A 24572-nucleotide genomic window follows, 5' to 3' on the forward strand; every position below is an offset into this window, starting at 1 on the left:
TGGTGTATGAGCTTGGAGGCAGGTCCTCCAGTCTCAGCCTCAGGAGAAGCCCCATTAAACCTTCAGATTCGCATAGACAGCTCACCCCCCAGTTTCAGGGCACCCAGAACCAGAGCAGCTCAGCTCACAGACTCCTGACCTTAAGACGTTATTTGAGTGGGCTAGAGATATGGCTCTAAGGATAAGAACGCTTGCTTCTCTTGCAGTGGACCGAGGTTTGGTTCCTAGCACCCACATGATGAACCACAACCATATGTAACTCCACCCTCTTCTGCACTCCATGGGCACCAGGCCTGCCTGTAGTACATGTACGTATGTGCAAGCAAAAACATTTATACACATAAAATAAAAGATTTGAGCCAATTCTGTTAGCACAGACCTGTAATCTCAACCATATAAGAGGATGAGACAGGAGAATCATGAGCCCAAGCCCTACCTGGGCTACAGAGAAAGCTTAAGACTAACCTATGCAGCCTGGTGAGATTCTGCCTCAAGACAAGAAGAAGAGGCCTGAGGCTATAACACTGATACAGCGCTTATCTAGCATACATGATGTCCTGGGTTCATTCCTTTATGCTTCACATAGATACAAACCCCGAGAGAGGGGAGGGGGAAAGAGGGAGGGAGAAATATGATTTGGAGGTTCTGGTAGGATGGCTTAGCAGGTAAGGGTGTTTGCCACCAAGCCCGAGTCAATCTCTGGGACCCACATGATAGAAGGAGAGAACTAGCTACTGCAAGTTGTCCTCTGACCTCCACACACGAGCACATGCACAGATATATAAATAAGTAAACAAACAAACAAACAAACGTAATACTTTTTAGAAATTATTTGAGATAAGCGTTTGCGGATTTATGGTCTTAAGCTATTGCTGTCTGGAGCCATCCGTTACAAAGTAGCGGTTAATACGGCCTCTGTGCACACATACTTCCATGTAGCTACACATGCAGATGAGGGAGTGTGACAGGTGTAATGGCATGTGACATCTAAGGCTAGGTCATGTGAAGAAGACAGCTTTTGTTTGCCCCTTTGGGGTGGCCTTCACCTAGAAGTTTCTACCATGCCCAGGGAAGTTCAAAGAAGTCTGTGTGGAGAGACCATGAGGAGACTCCAGCAGAGAGAGGAGTGAGGCCTCAGCCAGCAACATACCTGGGGCACCAGGTTGTGGAGGAAGCTATCTCCACAAGGTCTGTGTCTGGCCTTCAAGGCTCTGGCTGAGGCCCCAGAATGGTGAAACGGCGTCCCTGTTCCCACTGTGCCTTGTCTGAATCCCTGACCCATGGATTCTGGGTGTGTACTAGGCGGTTGTTTGATGAGCCACAGTGACAGCTGTGAACTGGGAGCTGACACCTCTAGGGAGTGATGGCTGACACTTACGATGCTCTGCTGTATGTAGGGTTCCCTGATGCATTGACTCCTTCTCTGGAATTGTTCCGAGTCTTTGTGAGACCAGCGAAGGGAGTTGTAGTAGGAGTTGTTGTGGTTTGGATCGGGACTGTCTCCCAAGTGCTATGGCTAAAGTCCTGGCCCTCCATGGTGCTACTAGATAGTGGACCCACAGGAAAGTAAGGTTTGTGCTCATCCGTGCTTGTCAGTGTCTCTAAAGCCCCAGTTTATTTCTTTTCACTCGTTCAAAATACAGATGTATTTAATTTTATGTATATGGATGGTTTTGCCTACATGTATGCGTGTGCACCACATGCATACAGTGCCCACAGAGGCCAGAAGAAGATAACCGGAGTTACAGATGGTTTTGAGCCACAATGTGCATGGTGAGAATTGAACCTGGATCTCCTGGAAATACAGCCAGTGTTCTAGGTGCTGGACCATCTCATGGATTTCTTCTGCACACATTTTTGTCATGATCTGCTTCCTTGCCACAACAACCGGACCAGCAAACCAGGACCTAGAACTATGGGCAAAACTATTTTCTTTTCCTCATTTTGGTTTTTTTTTTTGTTTTGGTGTCTGTTTAGTTTGGTTTGGTTGAGACAAAGTCTGACTACAGAGCTCTGGCTGGCTGGTCTAGAATTTCCAGAGGGCTGTCTGCCTCTGCCTTTCAAGTGCTGGAATTAAAGGTCTGTACCCTCCTGCTTGGGACCTTTCCTTTTTTTAAGTCGATCAGCTCAGGTATTTCCTTGCAGCACAGTAAAGCTGACTGATATGGGTATTAAACACTTGCAGAATAGGTGGTGTCACCTCTTTCCGTGGATTAATTATTGTATCAATTTAGGTTTAAAACCCAAGACACTATGTAAGTTATAGACTGTTCGTCCGCTTCAGTTTTTGTCATCTGTATTATGGGACAAATTATTCTTCATCTAACTATATATACAGAGTATCACTTTGGGGCCAGTCTGATAACACATTTATTCTATCACCCTGCAAAGATTCTCTGAAATGTGAGCTATCCGCTGTGTATTTTGTTATAGCAGCTGGCTGAGGCTAGGTTGGGAGAAGGTGGGCAAGGTTGTCGCTTTCCTCTCCTGTCCTCCAGCAGTGGGTACTGTGGGCGAATTCAGAACTTCCTGGGATATTTAGAACCACATATTTTTTACCTTAGGATGAGATGTAAAAGAAAGAGAAAAATCAACCACCACGGCCATGCTTCGGGCAGCTGCCCCATGGGTTAGGGCTTCTATATTTAGACTGTTTCTCTTCTTTTTAAAAAGGTATTATTAAATGCAGCCTCTCTTTAAGAAAAAAAGAACAAAGGCCCAGAAGTTCCTTTTAAAAAAGATATCCTGCGGCTGGGGAGATAGGCTCAGCTTGTAAAAGTGCTTGCTGAACAAGCCTGATGACCCTAGTTTGATCTTCAGCATACAAGTAAAAAAGGCCAAAGTAACTCACATTTGTTAGCCCAGAACTCCTCCTGTGAGATGACAGCAAGGAGAGAATCGCCCAGAAACACACAAGCCAGCCAGCCTGGAATATAGGGGCAGCAGCAACAGGAGACTGCCTCACAGGGCAAAGGGGAGAGTCGTGAAAGTTGACTTCTGACACACTCCACCCCCCCCCCCCCAATGCGTGTGCTCTGGCATATATGTGGCTCCTCTCTCTCCTGCATGCACATGCACACTGACATGTATGTATACAGACACACGCACGCACGCATGCACTCACACATGCACAAAGTCTGGAACAAGAAGGGCTGCACTTTGAGGGGAAAATGAGACAAAGAGAAAAGAACATAAACCCCAGGACCTGCCAGGGGGTGGTGGCGCACGCCTTTAATCCCGGCACTTGGGAGGCAGAGGCAGGCAGATTTCTGAGTTTGAGGCCAGCCTGGTCTACAAAGTGAGTTCCAGGACAGCCAGGGCTGCACAGAGAAACCCTGTCTCAAAAAGAAAGAAAGAAAGAAAGAAAGAAAGAAAGAAAGAAAGAAAGAAAGAAAGAAAGAAAGAAAGAAAGAAAGAAAGAAAGAAAGAAAAGAAAAGAAAGCAAACAAACCCAGGACTTAAGTTCCACCCGAAAACCCCTGGTGGAAAGGAGAACAGACTCCCAGAGGTACAATCAAGTGTTTAACCACCTACGCACACCTTCATAAATTCATGAACAAACCACTCAAGATTGCCAGTATTTCCGGGCCCTGCTGAAGGACTGCCAGAGGGAATGAGGGTCTTTAAGGAGGAAAGGGAAGCAAGCCAGAAAAAAAGTTTAGCATAGCTCAGTAGCCACATTTGGATCATTCCAGAGGGAAGTCCCTAGGATGGGTTTTCTTGACAGTCTTTGATTGGGTGAGCTTAAGTAGCGAACAGTCCCTGAAGGTTAGTTGCTAGTTTCAAAATGGCCTGGGATGTAGCTGTTTAAACTAAGTGGGTCTACTTGCTTAGGTAGAAACCTGGTATGTTGGACTTGATATAGGATCATAGCCTCTGTTTTTACTGTTTTTCCATTGCTGAGATAAAACACCATGACCAAGGCAACTTATTAAAAGGAACAGTTTATTTGGGCTTACAGTTCCCAAGGAGTAAGAATCCACTGTGGCATGGCAGCACAGGCCGGAGCAGGATGCTGAAGACTCACATCTTAAACCACAAGCAAAAATGGAATGGTGTCTGACTTTAAAACCTCAAAGCCTGTATCTAGTGACACACCCCCTCCACAAGACCACACCTCCTAAACCTACCCAAACAGCTCCACTCACCGGGGACCAAACATTCAAGCATCCGAGCCCGTGGGGGGACATCCAAGCCACCACAGCCTCCCAATTAACTGTTTTATTAGAAACATAATTATAATGCTTAACTTCTCAACAGTAATACTGGCTAATCCATAATGAGATAATACCTTCCAAATGCAGAGAATAGATCAACTTGGGTCGTCTTCCCTGGCTAAACTACATACAGAGAATGAAATCATTAACCAGCAAAAGACCTTCACTTAAGGAGACTTTTATAAGATAAAGTGGAAGAATGGTGATTTTTTTTTTAAAAAACAATGCCTAAGTTGTAGAGTGAACGTTAAAAATCAGACTGAGCTATATCATCTGAATCACAGTTAAACATCCTGTGAGTCCTCTGTACGTCAGGCGTATGACAGTAGTTAGCATCTGACTTCATACGGATGCGGAGATGTTGACCAGAAGTACTAAAAAAATGTGTGGTGTATAGAATATGGAAGTAGGAGAAGAGAGAAAATCTTCATGTAGAAGAAACCAAGACTGGAGATGGGGAATAAACCCAAAAAGTAGAAGAGATTTAAACATGCACTGGAATAAGGGTAAATGAACTGAGGCTTCTTTCCTGAAGGCAGGGTTCCAGAAAGAGAGATTAGGTAGATGCTGAAGTTCAAAGTCAGGAAGACCCTCACACATTCTCAGAGGGCTAAGTGATGGCTCAGTCTGTGCCTGGCATGGGTACCTGTGTTTGATAAGTTATCAGTACTGCTATACTAAGTCAGGGGTCATGACCCCTTTGGGGGTCAAAACAACCCATTCACAGGTGGGCTTTTCTAAATCCTGCATGTCAGATATGCACATTATGATTCATAGCAGCAAAATTATAGTTATGATGTTTGCAACAAAAATAATTTTATGATTGGGGGACAATCACCCCAACATGAGGAACTGTATTAGAAGGCCGCAGCATTAGAAACATTTGAGAACCACTGTCCTAAGAGCGTATGTGGGTGTCAGTTCTCCTGAGCCAGTGCACTTGAATGCAGTGTTGATGCTGGCATAGGTTCAGCTCAGTCAATGCCCATCATTAATCACTGTCAGGTGCTTTCAACTGCCATTCAGTATCTCTAAAAAGTTGGTGTTTATAAAAATGATATGTGTACATTTTAAACAAATAACCAGGAAATGTGTGAATCCCAAATTAAAGAGACACAAGCACCACAGTAGTGCTCAGGTGAACAATTTCCACATCTTTCTATTCTGTGTCCGTGCTGGCTAGTTTTTTGTCAACTTGACACAGGCTAGAATCTAGGAAGAGGAAATGTCAGTTGAGGAATTGCCTCCATCAGACTGGCCTGTAGGCAAATCTTGGGGAATCTTGGTTGATAATTGATGCTGGAGGGTGATGCCACTGTTGAGCAGGTGGCCCTGGATTGTGTATGAAAGCAGGCTAAGCAAGCCATGAGGAGCAAGCCAATAAGCAGGATTCCTCCACGGCCTCTCCATCAGCGCCTGCCTCCAGGTTCCCCACCAGAGTTCCTGCCCTGACTTCCCATCGTGATGGACTATTGTAAGCTTTAAATGGAAGCAAACTCTTTCCTGCCCAAGGTGCTTTGGGGCATGGTGCTTTATCACAGCCACGGAAAGCAAACCAGAACATATTCTTATATAGACGTCAGAAATTAAATCATACGCCATAGTCTTTCTTCTACCAACAACATGTAGATAATTAATTGCTTCCAAAGCAGGGAGGGGTTGGCTTTTCTAAAATTTTCTGCAAAACAGTGGCTATAGCAACTATTTCTTTACAGGCATTGCATATCACAACTATGTTGGCTCCTGTTGTTAAGTGTAAAAGTAGCCATAGCACACAAGAGGGTGTGGCTGCACATGAGAGGGTATGTGCACATGAGAGGGCATGACTTCACATGAGAGGGCATGGCTGCACATGAGAGGGTGTGGCTGCATTCCATTGTATGTAGGGATACAAATTCAAATCTCAGGTAACTCTTACCTATCACAAAGCATGATTCTGTTTTGATTTTTTTTAAAGATTTATTTTATTTTTAATTATGTATGTGCACATGTGTCTGTATGTGAATGTGTACACATGACTATAGGTGCCTGTGGAGGCCAGATGTATTAGATTCTCCCTAGAGTTCTGTGAACCACCAGAGATGGAAACCACCTGATGTGGGTGCAGGTCCTCAGGCAGAGCAGTTTGCACTACTAACCACTGAGCCATCTTCAGTCCCCGTGATTCCTTGGACTCCTTTAAAATGTTCTGCCTGGGTGTGATGGGCTGGGGTATTGGTCTTTTGAGATCATCGTTTGCTGACTCTAGTTCTATGACATGGTCACTAAGGACTGCACTGTGTTCTGTTATTCAGATATACCTCATAAGTTTCCAATGACTTGTTATGATTATAAAATTGTTCACCAAAACAAATAAAACTTTTAAGAAAACTTTTTAAAATTAAAAACTTTATTCTCCTCTTACATATCCCGACCTCAGTTTCCCCTCCCTCCCCTCCTCCCAGCTCCCCCAGACCCACTCCTCCTCCATTTCCCTTTAGAAAAGAGCAGTTTAAAGTCTTACAGCAATAGATGGGTTGTCACCTTGCAAAAAAGGCCTGTAGGAGCTTATGTGCATATTGCTAAGAGAAAGAAGGCAGCATTTAGTGAGGGACCCGTGTGAGCCCAGTGACAGGACCTTCTCGAAAACAGGAATCCAAGCCATGATAACAGCGATGAGATCAGCGACTGCGTGGGGGAGAGTGGAACATGGTGAATGGATAAAAGGAAGGCTGTCTGGGGTGGTAAAAGCACTCTGTGTGTGCTGTCAGTGTGGGAACCAGCCGTAACACGTGTATCCAAACCCACAGAACTGTGACATAAGAAAGAACCTAATGTACACCACAGACTTCAGTTAATAGTGCGAATCATGGGGCTGGATGAGTGGCTCAGTGGTTAGGAGCACTTGCTGTTGTGGGCTCAGTTCCCAGCACCCACATACTGGTTTGGAAATACCCATAATGCCAGTTCCAGAGGATTTAATACCCTCTTAACCTCCACGGGCACCGAGTCCATGTGTAATACACATAACATGCATGCAGGTAAAGCAATCGTATCGTTCCCAGAAAATAAAATAAATTGTACTTTTCGATTTAAAAAGTAATATTGGCCCATCAGTTAAAACAAAAGAGCCAGGCATGTTGCTGCATGCCTTTAATCCCAGCACTCAGCAGGTAGATCTCTATGAGTTTAAGGCTAGCCTGGTTTAAATAGTTAGTTCTAGGACAGCCAGAGTGATATAGAGAGACCCTGTCTCAATAAAAACAAGTTGACATTTTTTAAATAAAAATCAACATTGGCCCATCAGTTGCAGCAAACATGCTGTAGTAGTGTGTGCTGATACCCTGTGTGCTGATACACAGGGTGAGAGGAGGCTATGTGCTGATACTCTGTGTGCGATACACAGGGTGAGAGGAGGCTAATTGTTTACTTTCTGCTCTGTTTTTCTCTAAAACTACAAGTACTATAAAAAGAGAATAAGTCCCATTAATCTTTATCTTTAGCATATGCAGATGCAGAGATGGCTCAGCAGTTAAGAGTTGGACTCAGTCCCCACACACATGGCGCTCAGAGTCATCTATTCTAGGGCATCTGATGCCCTCTTCTGTCTCCTGCAGGCACCAGGCACACATGTGGTACCCATACATACATGTAGGAAAACCACTCATTCACATAGAAGAATAAGCCTTTAAAAATATTAACATATGCAAAAAAGAAACATATTCACTATAAAGGTTCTGAAGAATGCAGAAATATTCACAGGAAAGGAGACCCATAAGCAGCAACTATAGAGGTGCCCACTTTTAATAACAGACTGCTGTCTGTCTAGATTTTCTCCACATATAAAAGACACATGCACAGGAGACGCTGATGTGGTTCAGTAGTTAAGAGCTCTTTCTGCACCTGCAGAGGACTTGGGTTCAGTTCCCAGCACCCACACTGATTGGCTTACAACTGCAACTCCAGTTCCAGGGGATCCGATGCCCTCTTCTGGTCTCTGCAGACAATAGATACACCCATTACACATACCATGCACATGTATACATGCAGGCAGAACACTCGTTCACATAAAAATAAATCTTGAAATAAAGATGCATATATTTTTGCGATTAGATGGATCTGCATTAGAATTTTTTTGAGACAGTATTTTACATAGACCAGGCTACCCGCAAACTTGAGGTCCTCTTACCTCAACCTCTCGAGTCCTGATATGGCAGGCACGTACCACTACACTGGATCCTATAATGGCTTCGCATATATCAAATAGAAACATGCAGATCTTCTTTATTCTACATCATTCCACTGTGTAAGTCTACCATAACTTTTACTTTCCCAATTCCTAATAAATTGATATTTAGACTCCCAGGTTTTGTTACCACATACTACACTATGATGAAAGCCAGCGTACCTCTGTCTTTGGGATCTTGTTAACCAACTTCTGAATTGTTATGAATTGCCCTCTTGGCGGTTTATCCAAGTTTATGTTCCCTTTGGCAGTGTTGTGAACCAGTCTCCCAATCCCCTGCTAACAGCAAATGTTATTTGTTTTCAGTCCTAGCAACATTATAGGAAAATGACCGTTAGAAGCAATGATGAGTCTAGACTCCCCCTGTGAATTGCCTGGACGATATCCACTGTGCCAGCCAGGGGCCTCTCAGGTGTTCTCTGTTTATCCCAGAGTCTTACCACCCGTCTGTGTCTCCCCTGTTTTGCAGTTGCGCCAGTGGCCCGACTCCTATACAAAGAAGTTTGAGCACAGACTCTACCCTATCACATTTTCCGTCGGAAACCCTCAGGAATGGAAGAAACTATTCAAACCCTGTGCCGCCCAGAGGCTCTTTCTCCCGGTAGGAACCCTGTGGTTTACAAGGTGTAGCTTGGGAAAGACTTCCACTTGAAAACGGTGAAATCAGCTGAGGTGGGGGACGGGGTGGGCGGATAAAAGTGCCCCTTTCCTTTCTGTGGTTGATGTCCTCAGCCTGCAGTGTGCAGACAGAAGGCTCCTCTAGTCTCAACGGCTTTCCTTCAGATTCTGGGTCTGAGAGCATCCAAAGCATGCCTTAGACAAGAGACTTGATATCTGTGGATTTGCCATTTATTGGTTTGTGAACCTCAGTCTCAGTTTCCTCCTTTGCATGCCTCACAGCACTTGGCCAGTGTTAGCTTCTATTAGCAGTTCTCAAACAGCCACCACCACAACTAGATGTAGCCAGATATTCACAAAGGGTCCAGAGTTCCGGCTTAGCTTTTCAGTTTTGAAATTTTTTTTTTAAAAATTTATTTATTTATTACATGTAGGTACACCGTAGCTGTCTTCAGACACACCAGAAGAGGGTGTCAGATCTCATTGCAGATGGTTGTGAGCCACCATGTGGTTGCTGGGATTTGAACTTAGGTCCGGGAAGAGCAGTCAGTGCTCTTAACTGCTGAGCCATCTCTCCAGCCCTTGAAATTTTTTTTTTTTTTTTTTTTTTTTTTTTTTCCATTTTTTATTAGGTATTTAGCTCATTTACATTTCCAATGCTATACCAAAAGTCCCCCTTACCCACCCACCCCCACTCCCCTACCCACCCACTCCCCCCCTTTGGCCCTGGTGTTCCCCTGTACCGGGGCACACAAAGTCTGCGTGTCCAATGGGCCTCTCTTTCCAGTGATGGCCGACTAGGCCATCTTTTGATACATATGCAGCTAGAGTCAAGAGCTCAGGGGTATTGGTTAGTTCATAATGTTGTTCCACCTATAGGGTTGAAGATCCCTTTAGCTCCTTGGGTACTTTCTCTAGCTCCTCCATTGGGAGCCCTGTGATCCATCCATTAGCTGACTGTGAGCATCCACTTCTGTGTTTGCTAGGCCCCGGCATAGTCTCACAAGAGACAGCTACATCTGGGTCCTTTCGATAATATCTTGCTAGTATATGCAATGGTGTCAGCGTTTGGATGCTGATTATGGGGTGGATCCCTGGATATGGCAGTCTCTACATGGTCCATCCTTTCATCTCAGCTCCAAACTTTGTTTCTGTAACTCCTTCCATGGGTGTTTTGTTCCCACTTCTAAGGAGGGGCATAGTGTCCACACTTCAGTCTTCATTTTTCTTGAGTTTCATGTGTTTAGGAAATTGTATCTTATATCGTGGGTATCCTAGGTTTTGGGCTAGTATCCACTTATCAGTGAGTACATATTGTGTGAGTTCCTTTGTGATTGTGTTACCTCACTCAGGATGATGCTCTCCAGGTCCATCCATTTGGCTAGGAATTTCATAAATTCATTCTTTTTAATAGCTGAGTAGTACTCCATTGTGTAGATGTACCACATTTTCTGTATCCATTCCTCTGTTGAGGGGCATCTGGGTTCTTTCCAGTTTCTGGCTATTATAAATAAGGCTGCTATGAACATAGTGGAGCATGTGTCCTTCTTACCAGTTGGGGCTTCTTCTGGATATATGCCCAGGAGAGGTATTGCTGGATCCTCCGGTAGTACTATGTCCAATTTTCTGAGGAACCGCCAGACTGATTTCCAGAGTGGTTGTACAAGCCTGCAATTCCACCAACAATGGAGGAGTGTTCCTCTTTCTCCACATCCTCGCCAGCATCTGCTGTCACCTGAATTTTTGATCTTAGCCATTCTCACTGGTGTGAGGTGGAATCTCAGGGTTGTTTTTATTTGCATTTCCCTGATGATTAAGGATGTTGAACATTTTTTCAGGTGCTTCTCTGCCATTCGGTATTCCTCAGGTGAGAATTCTTTGTTCAGTTCTGAGCCCCATTTTTTAAGGGGGTTATTTGATTTTCTGAGGTCCACCTTCTTGAGTTCTTTATATATGTTGGATATTAGTCCCCTATCTGATTTAGGATAGGTAAAGATCCTTTCCCAGTCTGTTGGTGGTCTTTTTGTCTTATAGACAGTGTCTTTTGCCTTGCAGAAACTTTGGAGTTTCATTAGGTCCCATTTGTCAATTCTCGATCTTACAGCACAAGCCATTGCTGTTCTGTTCAGGAATTTTTCCCCTGTGCCCATATCTTCAAGGCTTTTCCCCACTTTCTCCTCTATAAGTTTCAGTGTCTCTGGTTTTATGTGAAGTTCCTTGATCCACTTAGATTTGACCTTAGTACAAGGAGATAAGTATGGATCGATTCGCATTCTTCTACATGATAACAACCAGTTGTGCCAGCACCAATTGTTGAAAATGCTGTCTTTCTTCCACTGGATGGTTTTGGCTCCCTTGTCGAAGATCAAGTGACCATAGGTGTGTGGGTTCATTTCTGGGTCTTCAATTCTATTCCATTGGTCCACTTGTCTGTCTCTATACCAGTACCATGCAGTTTTTATCACAATTGCTCTGTAGTAAAGCTTTAGGTCAGGCATGGTGATTCCACCAGAGGTTCTTTTATCCTTGAGAAGAGTTTTTGCTATCCTCGGTTTTTTGTTATTCCAGATGAATTTGCAAATTGCTCCTTCTAATTCGTTGAAGAATTGAGTTGGAATTTTAATGGGGATTGCATTGAATCTGTAGATTGCTTTTGGCAAGATAGCCATTTTTACAATGTTGGTCCTGCCAATCCATGAGCATGGGAGATCTTTCCATCTTCTGAGATCTTCTTTAATTTCTTTCTTCAGGGACTTGAAGTTTTTATCATACAGATCTTTCACTTCCTTCGTTAGAGTCACGCCGAGATATTTTATATTATTTGTGGCTATTGAGAAGGGTGTTGTTTCCCTAATTTCTTTCTCAGCCTGTTTATTCTTTGTGTAGAGAAAGGCCATTGACTTGTTTGAGTTAATTTTATATCCAGCTACTTCACCGAAGCTGTTTATCAGGTTTAGGAGTTCTCTGTTGGAATTTTTAGGGTCACTTATATATACTATCATATCATCTGCAAAAAGTGATATTTTGACTTCCTCTTTTCCAATTTGTATCCCCTTGATCTCCTTTTGTTGTCGAATTGCTCTGGCTAATACTTCAAGTACTATGTTGAAAAGGTAGGGAGAAAGTGGGCAGCCTTGTCTAGTCCCTGATTTTAGTGGGATTGCTTCCAGCTTCTCTCCATTTACTTTGATGTTGGCTACTGGTTTGCTGTAGATTGCTTTTATCATGTTTAGGTATTGGCCTTGAATTCCTGATCTTTCCAGAACTTTTATCATGAATGGGTGTTGGATCTTGTCAAATGCTTTTTCTGCATCTAACGAGATGATCATGTGGTTTTTGTCTTTGAGTTTGTTTATATAATGGATTACATTGATGGATTTTCGTATATTAAACCATCCCTGCATCCCTGGAATAAAACCTACTTGGTCAGGATGGATGATTGCTTTAATGTGTTCTTGGATTCGGTTAGCGAGAATTTTATTAAGGATTTTTGCATCGATGTTCATAAGAGAAATTGGTCTGAAGTTCTCTATCTTTGTTGGATCTTTCTGTGGTTTAGGTATCAGAGTAATAGTGGCTTCATAAAATGAGTTGGGTAGAATACCTTCTACTTCTATCTTGTGAAAAAGTTTGTGCAGAACTGGAGTTAGATCTTCTTTGAAGGTCTGATAGAACTCTGCACTAAACCCGTCTGGTCCTGGGCTTTTTTTGGCTGGGAGACTATTAATAACTGCTTCTATTTCTTTAGGGGATATGGGACTGTTTAGAAGGTCAACTTGATCCTGATTCAACTTTGGTACCTGGTATCTGTCCAGAAATTTGTCCATTTCGTCCAGGTTTTCCAGTTTTGTTGAGTATAGCCTTTTGTAGAAGGATCTGATGGTGTTTTGGATTTCTTCAGGATCTGTTGTTATGTCTCCCTTTTCATTTCTGATTTTGTTAATTAGGATTTTGTCCCTGTGCCCTTTAGTGAGTCTAGCTAAGGGTTTATCTATCTTGTTGATTTTCTCAAAGAACCAACTCCTCGTTTGGTTAATTCTTTGAATAGTTCTTCTTGTTTCCACTTGGTTGATTTCACCCCTGAGTTTGATTATTTCCTGCCGTCTACTCCTCTTGGGTGAATTTGCTTCCTTTTTTTCTAGAGCTTTTAGATGTGTTGTCAAGCTGCTAGTATGTGCTCTCTCCCGTTTTTTCTTGAAGGCACTCATAGCTATGAGTTTCCCTCTTAGAAATGCTTTCATTGTGTCCCAAAGGTTTGGGTACGTTGTGGCTTCATTTTCATTAAACTCTAAAAAGTCTTTAATTTCTTTCTTTATTCCTTCCTTGACCAAGGTATCATTGAGAAGAGTGTTGTTCAGTTTCCATGTGAATGTTGGCTTTCTGTTATTTATTTTGTTATTGAAGATCAGCCTTAGTGCATGGTGATCTGATAGGATACATGGGACAATTTCAATATTTTTGAATCTGTTGAGGCCTGATTTGTGACCTATTATGTGGTCAATTTTGGAGAAGGTACCATGAGGTGCTGAGAAGAAGGTATATCCTTTTGTTTTAGGGAAAAATGTTCTGTAGATATCTGTCAGATCCATTTGTTTCATCACTTCTGTTAGTTTCAGTGTGTACCTGTTTAGTTTCTGTTTCCATGATCTGTCCATTGGTGAAAGTGGTGTGTTGAAGTCTCCCACTATTATTGTGTGAGGCGCAATGTGTGCTTTGAGCTTTACTAAGGTTTCTTTAGTGAATGTGGCTGCTCTTGTATTTGGAGCATAGATATTCAGAATTGAGAGTTCCTCTTGGAGGATTTTACCTTTGATGAGAATGAAGTGTCCCTCCTTGTCTTTTTTGATGACTTTGGGTTGGAAGTCAATCTTATCAGATATTAGGATGGCTACTCCTGCTTGTTTCTTCATACCATTTGCTTGGAAAATTGTTTTCCAGCCTTTCATTCTGAGGTAGTGTCTATCTTTTTCTCTGAGATGAGTTTCCTGTAAGCAGCAAAATGTTGGGTCTTGTTTGTGTAGCCAGTTTGTTAGTCTATGTCTTTTTATTGGCGAGTTGAGACCATTGATGTTAAGAGATATTAAGGAAAAGTAATTGTTGCTTCCTGTTATTTTAGTTGTTAAAGGTGGCATTCTGTTCTTGTGGCTGTCTTCTTTTAGGTTTGTTGAGGGATTACCTTCTTGTTTTTTCTAGGGCGTTGTTCCCGTTCTTGTATTGGTTTTTTTCTGTTATTATCCTTTGAAGGGCTGGATTCGTGGAGAGATAATGCGTGAATTTGGTTTTGTCGTGGAATACTTTGGTTTCTCCCTCTATGATAATTGAGAGTTTGGCTGGGTATAGTAGCCTGGGCTGCAGTTTGTGTTCTCTTAGTGTCTGTATAACATCTGTCCAGGCTCTTCTGGCTTTCATAGTCTCTGGTGAAAAATCTGGTGTAATTCTGATAGGCTTGCCTTTATATGTTACTTGACCTTTTTCCCTTACTGCTTTTAGTATTCTATCTTTATTTAGTGCATTTGATGTTCTGATTATTATGTGTCGGGAGGAATTTCTTTTCTGGTCCAGTCTATTTGGAGTTCTGTAGGCTTCTTGTATGTTCATATGCATCTCATTCTTTAGATTTGGGAAGTTTTCTTCAATAATTTTGTTGAAGATGTTTGCTGGACCTTTGAGTTGAAAATCTTCATTCTCATCCACTCCTATTATCCGTACGTTTGGTCTTCTTATTGTGTCCTGGATTTCCTGGATATTTTGAGTTAGGATCTTTTTGCATTTTCCATTTTCTTTGATTGTTGTGCCGATGTTCTCTATGGAATCTTCTGCACCTGAGATTCTCTCTTCCATCTCTTGTATTCTGTTGCTGATGCTCAAATCTATGGTTCCAGATTTCTTTCCTAGGGTTTCTATCTCTAGAGTTGCCTCGCTTTGAGTTTTCTTTATTGTGTCTACTTCCCTTTTTAGGTCTAGTATGGTTTTGTTCATTTCCATCACCTGTTTGTATGTTTTTTCCTCTTTTTCTGTAAGGACTTCTACCTGTTTGATTGTGTTTTCCTGTTTTTCTTTAAGGACTTGTAACTCTTTAGCAGTGTTCTCCTGTATTTCTTTAAGTGATTTATTAAAGTCCTTCTTGATGACCTCTACCATCATCATGAGATATGCTTTTAAATCTAGGTCTAGGTTCTCAGGTGTGTTGGGGTTCCCTGGACTGGGCGAAGTGGGTGTGCTGGGTTCTGGTGATGGTGAGTGGTCTTGGTTCCTGTTAGTAAGATTCCTCCGTTTACCTTTCGCCATCTGGTAATCTCTGGAGTTAGTAGTTATAGTTGACTCTGTTTAGAGATTGTTCTTCTGGTGATTCTGTTACCGTCTATCAGCAGACCTGGGAGACAGATTCTCTCCTCTGAGTTTCAGTGCTCAGAGCACTCTCTGCTGGCAAGCTATCTTACAGGGAAGGTGCGCAGATATCTTGTATTTGGACCTCCTCCTGGCCGAAGAAGAAGGCCCAAAACAGGACCTTTCTCAGACACTGTGTTGCTTTGGCAGTTCCCAGGTGGTACAGACTCTCACCTAAGCAGACTAAATTCCTAAGTTCCTTGGAGTCCCGGGACCAAGATGGCGACCGCTGCTGCTGTGGCTTAGGTCGCCTCCCCAGCCGGGCGGGCACCTGTCCTCTGGTCCGGAAGGTGGCCGGCTGTCCCCGGCCCACACAGGGTGCTGCCTCAGCGCCTCTGTGCTTCTGCCTGTTCCAGAAGCTGTCAGGTTCTCTGGCGCACCCTCTCACCTGTTCAGACTAATTTCCTAAGTTCGGCGGGTCCTGGACCAAGATGGCGACTGCTGCTGCTGTGGCTTAGGCCGCCTCCCCAGCCGGGTGGGCACCTGTCCTCTGGTCCGGAAGGTGGCCGGCTGTCCCCGGCCCACGCAGGGTGCTGCCTCAGCGCCTCTGTGCTTCCGCCTGTTCCAGAAGCTGTCAGGTTCTCTGGCGCACCCTCTCACCTGTTCAGACTAATTTCCTAAGTTCGGCGGGTCCCGGACCAAGATGGCGACCGCTGCTGCTGTGGCTTAGGCCGCCTCCCCAGCCGGGTGGGCACCTGTCCTCTGGTCCGGAAGGTGGCCGGCTGTCCCCGGCCCACGCAGGGTGCTGCCTCAGCGCCTCTTCGCCTCTGTGCTTCCGCCTGTTCCAGAAGCTGTCAGGTTCTCTGGCGCACCCTCTCACCTGTTCAGACTAATTTCCTAAGTTCGGCGGGTCCCGGACCAAGATGGCGACCGCTGCTGCTGTGGCTTAGGTCGCCTCCCCAGCCGGGCGGGCACCTGTCCTCCGGTCCGGAAGGTGGCCGGCTGTCCCCGGCCCACACAGGGTGCTGCCTCAGCCCCTCTGTGCTTCTGCCTGTTCCAGAGGCTGTCAGGTTCTCTGGCGCACCCTCTCACCTGTTCAGACTAATTTCCTAAGTTCGGCGGGTCCCGGACCAAGATGGCGACCGCTGCTGCTGTGGCTTAGGCCGCCTCCCCAGCCGGGTGGGCACCTGTCCTCTGGTCCGGAAGGTGGCCGGCTGTCCCCGGCCCACGCAGGGTGCTGCCTCAGCGCCTCTGTGCTTCCGCCTGTTCCAGAAGCTGTCAGGTTCTCTGGCGCACCCTCTCACCTGTTCAGACTAATTTCCTCTGAAATTTTTAATAGGACATTTTTGTTTATTTTATTTTTAAAGATTATTAATGTAGGCTGGGGCTATACTTCAGTGATTTGTCAACCATGCACAAGGCCCTAGCTGGGTTTAATCCTTGGTCATACAGAAAAGAGAGAGGGAGGGGGATAGAAAAAGAGAGAGGAGGAGAATACAAAAGGACATCAAAACTGAGGTATTGAATTGGAAGGGAAATGCACTGTGAACTACAACCTTTATATTTCTGTGGGATCCCTGCCTTCCCATAGACATTTGATATAGTGGCAATTAAGTGACAATGGTCCTGCTCCCTAGACCTTAAGTCTGACAGGAGCTTAAGTCTAATCAGGACTGAGGTAGAGAAGGCACCATGGCTGTATATTATCCTACATTGTCCTGGAAGAGATCTTAGCGACCACTTGTGGCAAGACATAAATTAAGTGAAGTTACTGGGTGAGAAAGGTTTGTGGGGGAGGGAGGGAGGGCAGGAGGGAGGGAAGGAGGGAGGGGAGGCAAGGAAGAGGTAGGTTCAGGCAAGAGAACAGTGTGTGGGAAGAGACATGTTTCCCAAAATAAAGGTTCATGGAACTACAGTAGAGATGGAGATTGGGTTGAAGATGTAAGCAGGGCTCGACCTGCAGGCTCTGAAACCCCCTTGAGATGGCTGCTGTTTACTTAAAGGCAGAGGGAAAACATTGCACAAATCTAGAATGGAAAGTGGATGGCCTGATTTGTGGGTTTTTTTTTTTTTTTTTTTTTTTTTTTTTTTTTTTTTTTTTTTTTTAGAAAAACAAAGTGTTAGTGATAGATTTGAGACCTACTTGATGAATGGACTTACCAACTCATGCTGGAGTTGAAGTGAGAGGGCTGGGGGAGGGGAGGGTTAAAAGGCATTTCATCCATGTTTTGGTTGATTCAGTTACAGTTGTCAATATCTAATCATTAGTGACCTACACAAAGGGCAATTTCTCATAGTGCTCTGTCCGAGAAATAGATAGCGATATTATATAGAAATTAGGAAATCTGCAGGACCAACAGTTTAGGCAAGGAAGTTGAAATTGCATGGTGGCATGGTGTTTGATTTGGAGGTGTCTAGGGTTGTGGGAGGGGGCAGTGCTTCCTATCTGTTGATTTGGAAACCCTAACTGTGAGTGATAATCTTAGTATTTCTAACACAGAGAAAGGCACAGCCTGGGCACACGGCTGGTGCCACTCTGCTGCCTAGGATCGCCACTTATTTACTTCATTTCTTTAAAGATGTATTTCATTTTTATTTATGTGTGTATATACTGCATGTGTGTACATGCCCACAGAGGCCAGAAGAGGACATCAGAGCCCCTGGTGCTGGATTACAGGCGCTTAAGCCTCCTGTCGTGGGTGCTGGGAACTGAACTCAGGTCTTCTGCAAGGGTAGTGTGCACATTTGACCACTAAGCCATCTCAACCGACTCAACTGATGTTTAATTAAATGACCTGTCTCTACCACATGCAGACCCATCTACATCAAGTGAGATGAGTTATTTGTATAAAAACATGGTCGAGGAATGACTGCCTGAAAATGGAGCTAAAATTTCTAGAATAACGATGCCCCCTGGAATTGTCATCTGAGGTGAGAAGTGATACCAGGGCTCTGCTTTTTGCTCTATTTAAGACAAAGGGAAGTATTCGAAAGCCAGGGTTGCTGTTGGGAAATTGTCTACCAACCCTATGCAAGGTTTGAGCAACTCAATGAAAACACATTTGTATTCTCTCTGACCTTGAGTTGTGACTTTATTGCCCTACTCTAGCAACGCCACCCAACCAGGCTCATTCCTGGATGTGAATGATTCATTACAGCTAAGTGAGATGTCTGCTTTGAATGACAAATGGATGTTAGTGTTCCTTATCTGCTTCTGGTACTGGAAAAGCAGCCCTTCTTAAAAATAAGAAAGAGAGACTGTGGCTGACGGGATGCTTACCTGCTCCCAAGTCCTATATCATAATGGCAGATTATGAGCATGGCTTTGGGGAGCATTGTTGAGCGATAGTGACCTTCAGGGAAGTCCCATGAAACCCCTCTCTATGATCCCAAATCTGATGAGCTGCTAAGGCTGCACCTGGGAGAATGGAGCCCTGTGATACAAGCATTCTAGCAGGTGGCTGACTGGGAAAGAACCGCGGATTTGGCTACTTTCTGCATCGTGAGTGTTTGGACTCTCGGCCTCCAGATGAATATGCTATTTTAGAAGGTTCTGGAACTAGTGTGTGGACTATGCGAGAGGAAGTGGGTATGGGGGTGAGCCTGATGGCTTTTAGCCTGGCTCTATGCTCTGCCTGTTCTCTGCTTCCCAACTGCAGATGCAATGTGACCTTTTGTGTTGAGTTGCTTTCTGTCCTGCCTTCCCCACCATGAGGGGCATATGTCCTCAAACCATGAGCCAGAGTAAACCGGTCCTTCTTTCGGTTGCTTTCATAGGGTGTTTTGTCACAACCGTGAGGAAAGTAACTAGTTGGCCTCTCCCCCCTACACACACACAGTAGAGATCCTTTCTTCACTAATATACATCTCTCTGGATATGACAATAAGTGTGTATGGTATATGGACCAGTGCATGTGTAAGGGTGTACCTGCTGGTGCTCAGGCATGGAGGCCAGAAGACAACATTATGTGTCCTGCTTGATCGCTCTTAGCCTTGTTCCTTGGAACAGGATCTGTCTCTTGGAACTAGGCTGGGAGCTAGTAACAGTGATCCTCCTGTCTCCAGTGTGTGCACAACCACACCCAGCTTTTTATGTGGGTCCTAAATATAACTTTTTCACGGCAAGGACTCTTACCCATGGAGCCTTCTCCCCAGTTCTCAACTAATACTTTACCATCAGAGAAAAGATGTTTACATCTCATGCCAATTGGATACTGACACACTATTAAGGGAATTCAAATTTCATCAATGCTTGCGTTATGAAGTCCTAGAGACCAGTTTACCTTTCTTTTTCTTTTCTTTTCTCTTCTTTCCTTTTCATTTCTTTTTTTAAAAGATTTACTTATTTATTATATGTGAGTACACTGTAGCTGTTTTCAGAGACTCCAGAAGAGGGCATCCCGTTACAGATGGTTGTGAGCCACCATGTGGTTGCTGGGAATTGAACTCAGCCCCAGTTTACCTTTCTACTTCTGGGGATAATGGCCCAAGGTGTAGGGCTGTTATTAGTGGAGCTACACTGCAGGGGGTTTGACGTTCTCTAACGTGCATCTTTCTTCCTTGAAGTTTGGTGTTTTAAAGTATCCCAAACAATATGCCAACTGCAAATACATCAAATTTAATTAAAAAACAAAAAACAGGCTGGAGAGATGGCTCAGTGGTTAAGAGCACTGACTGCTCTTCTAGAGGTCCTGAGTTCAATTCCCAGCAACCACATGATGCCTCACAACCATCTGTAATAGGATCTGATGCCCTCTTCTGGTGTGTCTGAAGACAGCTACGATGTACTCATATAAATAAAACAAACCAATCTTTAAAAACAAAAACAGGAAGCCCTTTATTCTACAGAAATAGTTGTCTCGAATGATTGCAGACCATCGTCCTTCCCCAGCCAATGGGAAGTTGCAGTGTTTTTAACAGCTGCACATATTGCTACCCACTGTGCCCATTGGATCACAAAGGCTCCTTGGAAATGCAGGTGTGTGAGGATTATAGTAACATTTAGAATACAACAGAAGTAAGTGAAGAGCAGGTTGTTCAGGAACTCAATTGGCCAGGAGCACCTAGCGTGGTAGGAACATGCTACGCAGGCTTTCCTGGAGGAGAGAGGATTTGGTGGAGTTTTAATTGATATGCTCCTAGTTACAACAACATCTGATGTCTTTCTTGGTGATGTCACAGCAATGCAAATTGAGGCTCTTCTGCCAAAGGAAATAGGAGACAGTTTATTCTGAGCCAACGACTGTGAAAATGCCCCCACAAACATGGACTCGGGATGCTCTGGAAGGTGTGGTCCACGATGGAAGTGGCTACACAAATTTTTGTAGTCACATCACAAAACACAGCCATAACACCTAAGCACGCTGTTGGGGACATGAGGCAGGCAGACTACAGTACAGTGGAGAAGTCTGTGATGCGTTTCCGATGCCATCTGATGGTATTCTTAGTTTGGGCGTTTAGGTTTGGTTCTAATGTTGTCTGTATTTAATTTGGCTCCCAAAGGCTGTGTTCCCAGACACTGAGGGTCTTCACCCCAAGTTAGAATTGATTGGCAATGAAGAATTACCATACAGCCAGTGGCTGGACAGGTAGACTGAGGCAAGACCTAGATATTTAAGAATAGAGAGAGAGATTGCAGTGACGGGGAAGAAGAAAGGCCAGACCTAAAGGACATGTGAGATTCAGGAAAAGTGGCCAGATGGGTCACTTCCCTAATTATCTTTGGGGTAGCAGAGATGAAATCTAGATTTTAAAAGATGTTAACTCAGATGTATCCGTGGGGGGTGTTTGCTAGCAACAGAGAGGATAAGAACTGCCCAGCCAAGGCTGGCAAGATGGCTCAGAGGTTAAGAGCACTGACTGCTCTTCCGAAGGTCCTGAGTTCAAATCCCAGCAACTACATGATGGCTCACAACGATCCATAATGAGATCTGACGCCCTCTTCTGGTGTGTCTAAAGACAGCTACAGTGTACTTACATTTAATAATAAAGAAATCTTTGGGCCAGCTGGAGCGAGCAGAGGTCCCGAGTTCAATTCCCAGCAACCCTATGATGGCTCACAACCATCTGTACAGCTACAGTGTACTCATATACATAAAATAAATAAATCTTAAAAACAAACAAACAAAAGAACTGCCCAGCCTTTGAGCTAGTCAAGACGTGTGTGTGTGTGTGTGTGTGTGTGTGTGTGTGTATTCACATGTGCGCAAGCGCATGTGTGTGTTTGTGTGTTTCATTCCCGAATCCAGATAGCTCCTGGGCAGGTTTGCGCATGTAACCCGCTGGGAGCCAAACCTATTTAACTAGTTACCACTACATTTGAGTTGCTAAAACTTAGTTATAGCTGAGTTAAGCATGCTAGTGCTTTTCTCTGATAGTCAAAGGGATGTTAGGCCAGATACAGAGGTGGGTGATGAAGAACAATTAAGGGTGCTAACCATGACACAAGATAATGTTGGTTCTGATGCACAGTCTTCCAACTCTCCACAACCAGGAAGTTCTACTTGATCCCTGGGTCTGCAGAATCTTTAACACCAATGTGGTTTTTGCAGAGAGCTTCAGTTCAGGCCACCATTGCTTGCACAAGCATCTGTGTGCTTGGTGGGAGTTAGGATAAAGTTGCTTCCAGACCTGTCTGCAGGTTTCTCCTGAGCACAGTCTGTCTCCAAGTTACTCCCGGTAACTTGCCTCATTTCTTAAATATTTCAAAAAGCAGTGCTAAATAAACATATTACATGTGTCATCTATATCACATCGGAGGGAACAGCGTGAAACATTTCCCTTGTCCGTTTACAGCTTGCTAAAAGGTCTATAACTGGTTCCAACGCGTGGGAATGTATGTGGTGTTATAATGAGAGAGCTATAGGCTAATGGAAAAGGTGATCCGTTAGATTTGTTTGAACTTTTTAAATGTATGGTCAGACCTATGTTATTTCCAGTGTCACACCTCTGCATTTTAGCAATTAACATTGAGACACCTGGAAATCAGTCCTGTGGCTATGAACACACATTGACAAATGTATAAGGATATATTAAATACCTTTGCTAAGAGGGATATTGGAATCACCTTGGATGATGCTTGCAATCTTACCGAGCAACACTAGGCCACTGAAGCACTGGAATGAGCCTTGCTAGCAAAATGGTCACGTTAATTATGAATAAGCTATGAAGAAACTTTTTTCAGTATCACTGTTTATTCACATACGACTAAAGATTTGGCATTTGGAATATTAATTCCAGCTCTTGGTTACATGTGGAAGATACCTACCTCTCTAGCTGTAGTGGTTCAAATGAGAAATGCACACACACACCCGTCCCCCCTTGACTTCATTTGAACACTTGGTCTCTACTTGGTGCAGGGTTAAATGGCAACGCCTTGCTTGAGGAGGTATGTAAATTGGGGGGGGGGTGCGGATTTTGAGTGTTTCTAATCTTTTCCCACCTCCTTTTCATCCTGCTTCCTGCTTTGGGTGGGGGATGCGAGCTCTCAGCATTCTGTTCCTGCTAACATGCTTCCTTGCCATGATAGAATCTTATTTCTCTAGAACTGTAAGCAAAAATAAACCCTCTCCTCCATAAGTTGCCTTTGGTTATGGTATTTTATCACAGCCACAGAAAATAGCTATTACATTAGCTTAGCGAAAAAAAGAAATTTTGTTGGTTAATCTGAGAAGTCCAGCTCAGAGGGCTAATTCTAAGCATAGCTAGATCCAGGGGCTCATGTGACATCATCAGGGCTCATCTGTTGTCTCTAGAGCCTTTCTTTGTAAGTCTCATTTGCTGAGCCAAAAGATTGCTCAAGATAGTCTACAAGCTTAACAGCAGCAGCATCTAAAGAGCTTGCCATCCAACACTTGGGAGCTTGCCATCCAACACTTGGGAGCTTGCCATCCAACACTTGGGGAGCAGAAGCAGGTAGATCTCTGTGAGTTCAAGGCCAGCCTGGCCTACACAGAGAGTTCCAGGACAGCCAGGACTACATAAAGAGACCCTGTCTCATTGAAAGAAAAAAATTGCCAGGACTTAAACATCTAAACTGGTAGAATGGGGAACTCTGGGAAATTGCATCCCAAGAAGCAAGTAGAACTGGTGGGAATTGTTTTCTAGATAACTGTCTAAATTATCTGGACTAAAGAAATAAAATATTTGTTTAATAAAATATATTAAATTTGATAAGAAGACTCCAGGACACATTTCCTCCCCTCCCTTTCTGCCAATGACATTCCCAGTATTTAGGTGAAGTGAGGCAGGCATCAATGTGGGATTGGTGGTTGTGGTGACAAAAGTTGTGATTGCTGGGGCAAAAGTACCTTACATTTGGTAAGTGTTTTCTATAAATCTGCTATTTTAAGACCTAAGGCAGATGATGTCTGGTGATTAACTCCTGCTGTTCAGCAGCAGGAGATTAAGAAAAAAAGTTTAATTGCTAGGGCTCTTTCTTTCTGGTTCCAGAGCCCCTACTCCTGAGTTGGTTAACTCTTTATGAGACAGAGAGCAAAGAAGAGGAAGAAAGAGAGAACGGAGGGTCACACACACAGAAAAACCACATACTCTGGATGTAATGGAAATAACCACTCTCAATTTTTATTATTGCTTACAGCTTTTTATGGCATCTAGACAAAAAAGTTGTCTGTATAAAAAAGAATTACCTTGTGGATAAATTATTACATAAAAGGGGAGTTACAGAAGGATGTCAATAGTAAGTTCAAAGCAGTGCTCTGTTCTGTAAGCTCATTATAATAAGTTCAAAGCAACAGTTTCACATGGCCTTGCTGTATCATAGTGCACACCTGTGGCTTCATCCTTGAACTTGACCTAGAATGAATGTTTTTCCTGGACCACATATTTGTTCCAAGCCTGTTTCTCTTCTTAGTGTAATTATGAAAGCCCATTATATTTCTTATTATGTATCCTTTACCTATTATTCTATGAGGAGGGGTCACATTCTATTCTTGATTCTTATTTATTATGTCTTTCTGGCAAAACAACTAAAACCATCTCCTAAACTTTTTTCTTAAAATTATTTGCATCATACTAGGAATTCTATAAAGTCATTAATTCATCTAAACAGCATTAATTTATGAAAGTTCATCTTCATGTTGATCTGTAGGAAATTTTCTCAATAGTGTGGGCTGATGCCCAGGAGTCCTTAGGCTATGTAATAGTGACAGGAAAGGCATAGCAGC

General features: G+C 43.7%; 1 protein-coding gene across 2 annotated transcripts in view; it reads left to right on the forward strand.

Moving 5' to 3' along the window:
- Gxylt2 (glucoside xylosyltransferase 2) overlaps positions 1-24572 on the forward strand; it is a 106217-nt gene that overhangs the window by 36815 nt on the left and 44830 nt on the right. The window contains exon 3 of one of the 2 annotated variants that reach the window (NM_198612.2): positions 8912-9043. The exons of the other annotated variant lie outside the window; for it this stretch is intronic. Coding sequence (NP_941014.1) covers positions 8912-9043 — 132 coding nt within the window. The remainder of the gene's footprint in view (positions 1-8911; positions 9044-24572) is intronic. 2 annotated transcript variants of the gene reach the window in all.

Source organism: Mus musculus, chromosome 6 (genome assembly GCF_000001635.26).
Source record: "Mus musculus strain C57BL/6J chromosome 6, GRCm38.p6 C57BL/6J".
NCBI lineage: Eukaryota > Metazoa > Chordata > Mammalia > Rodentia > Muridae > Mus > Mus musculus.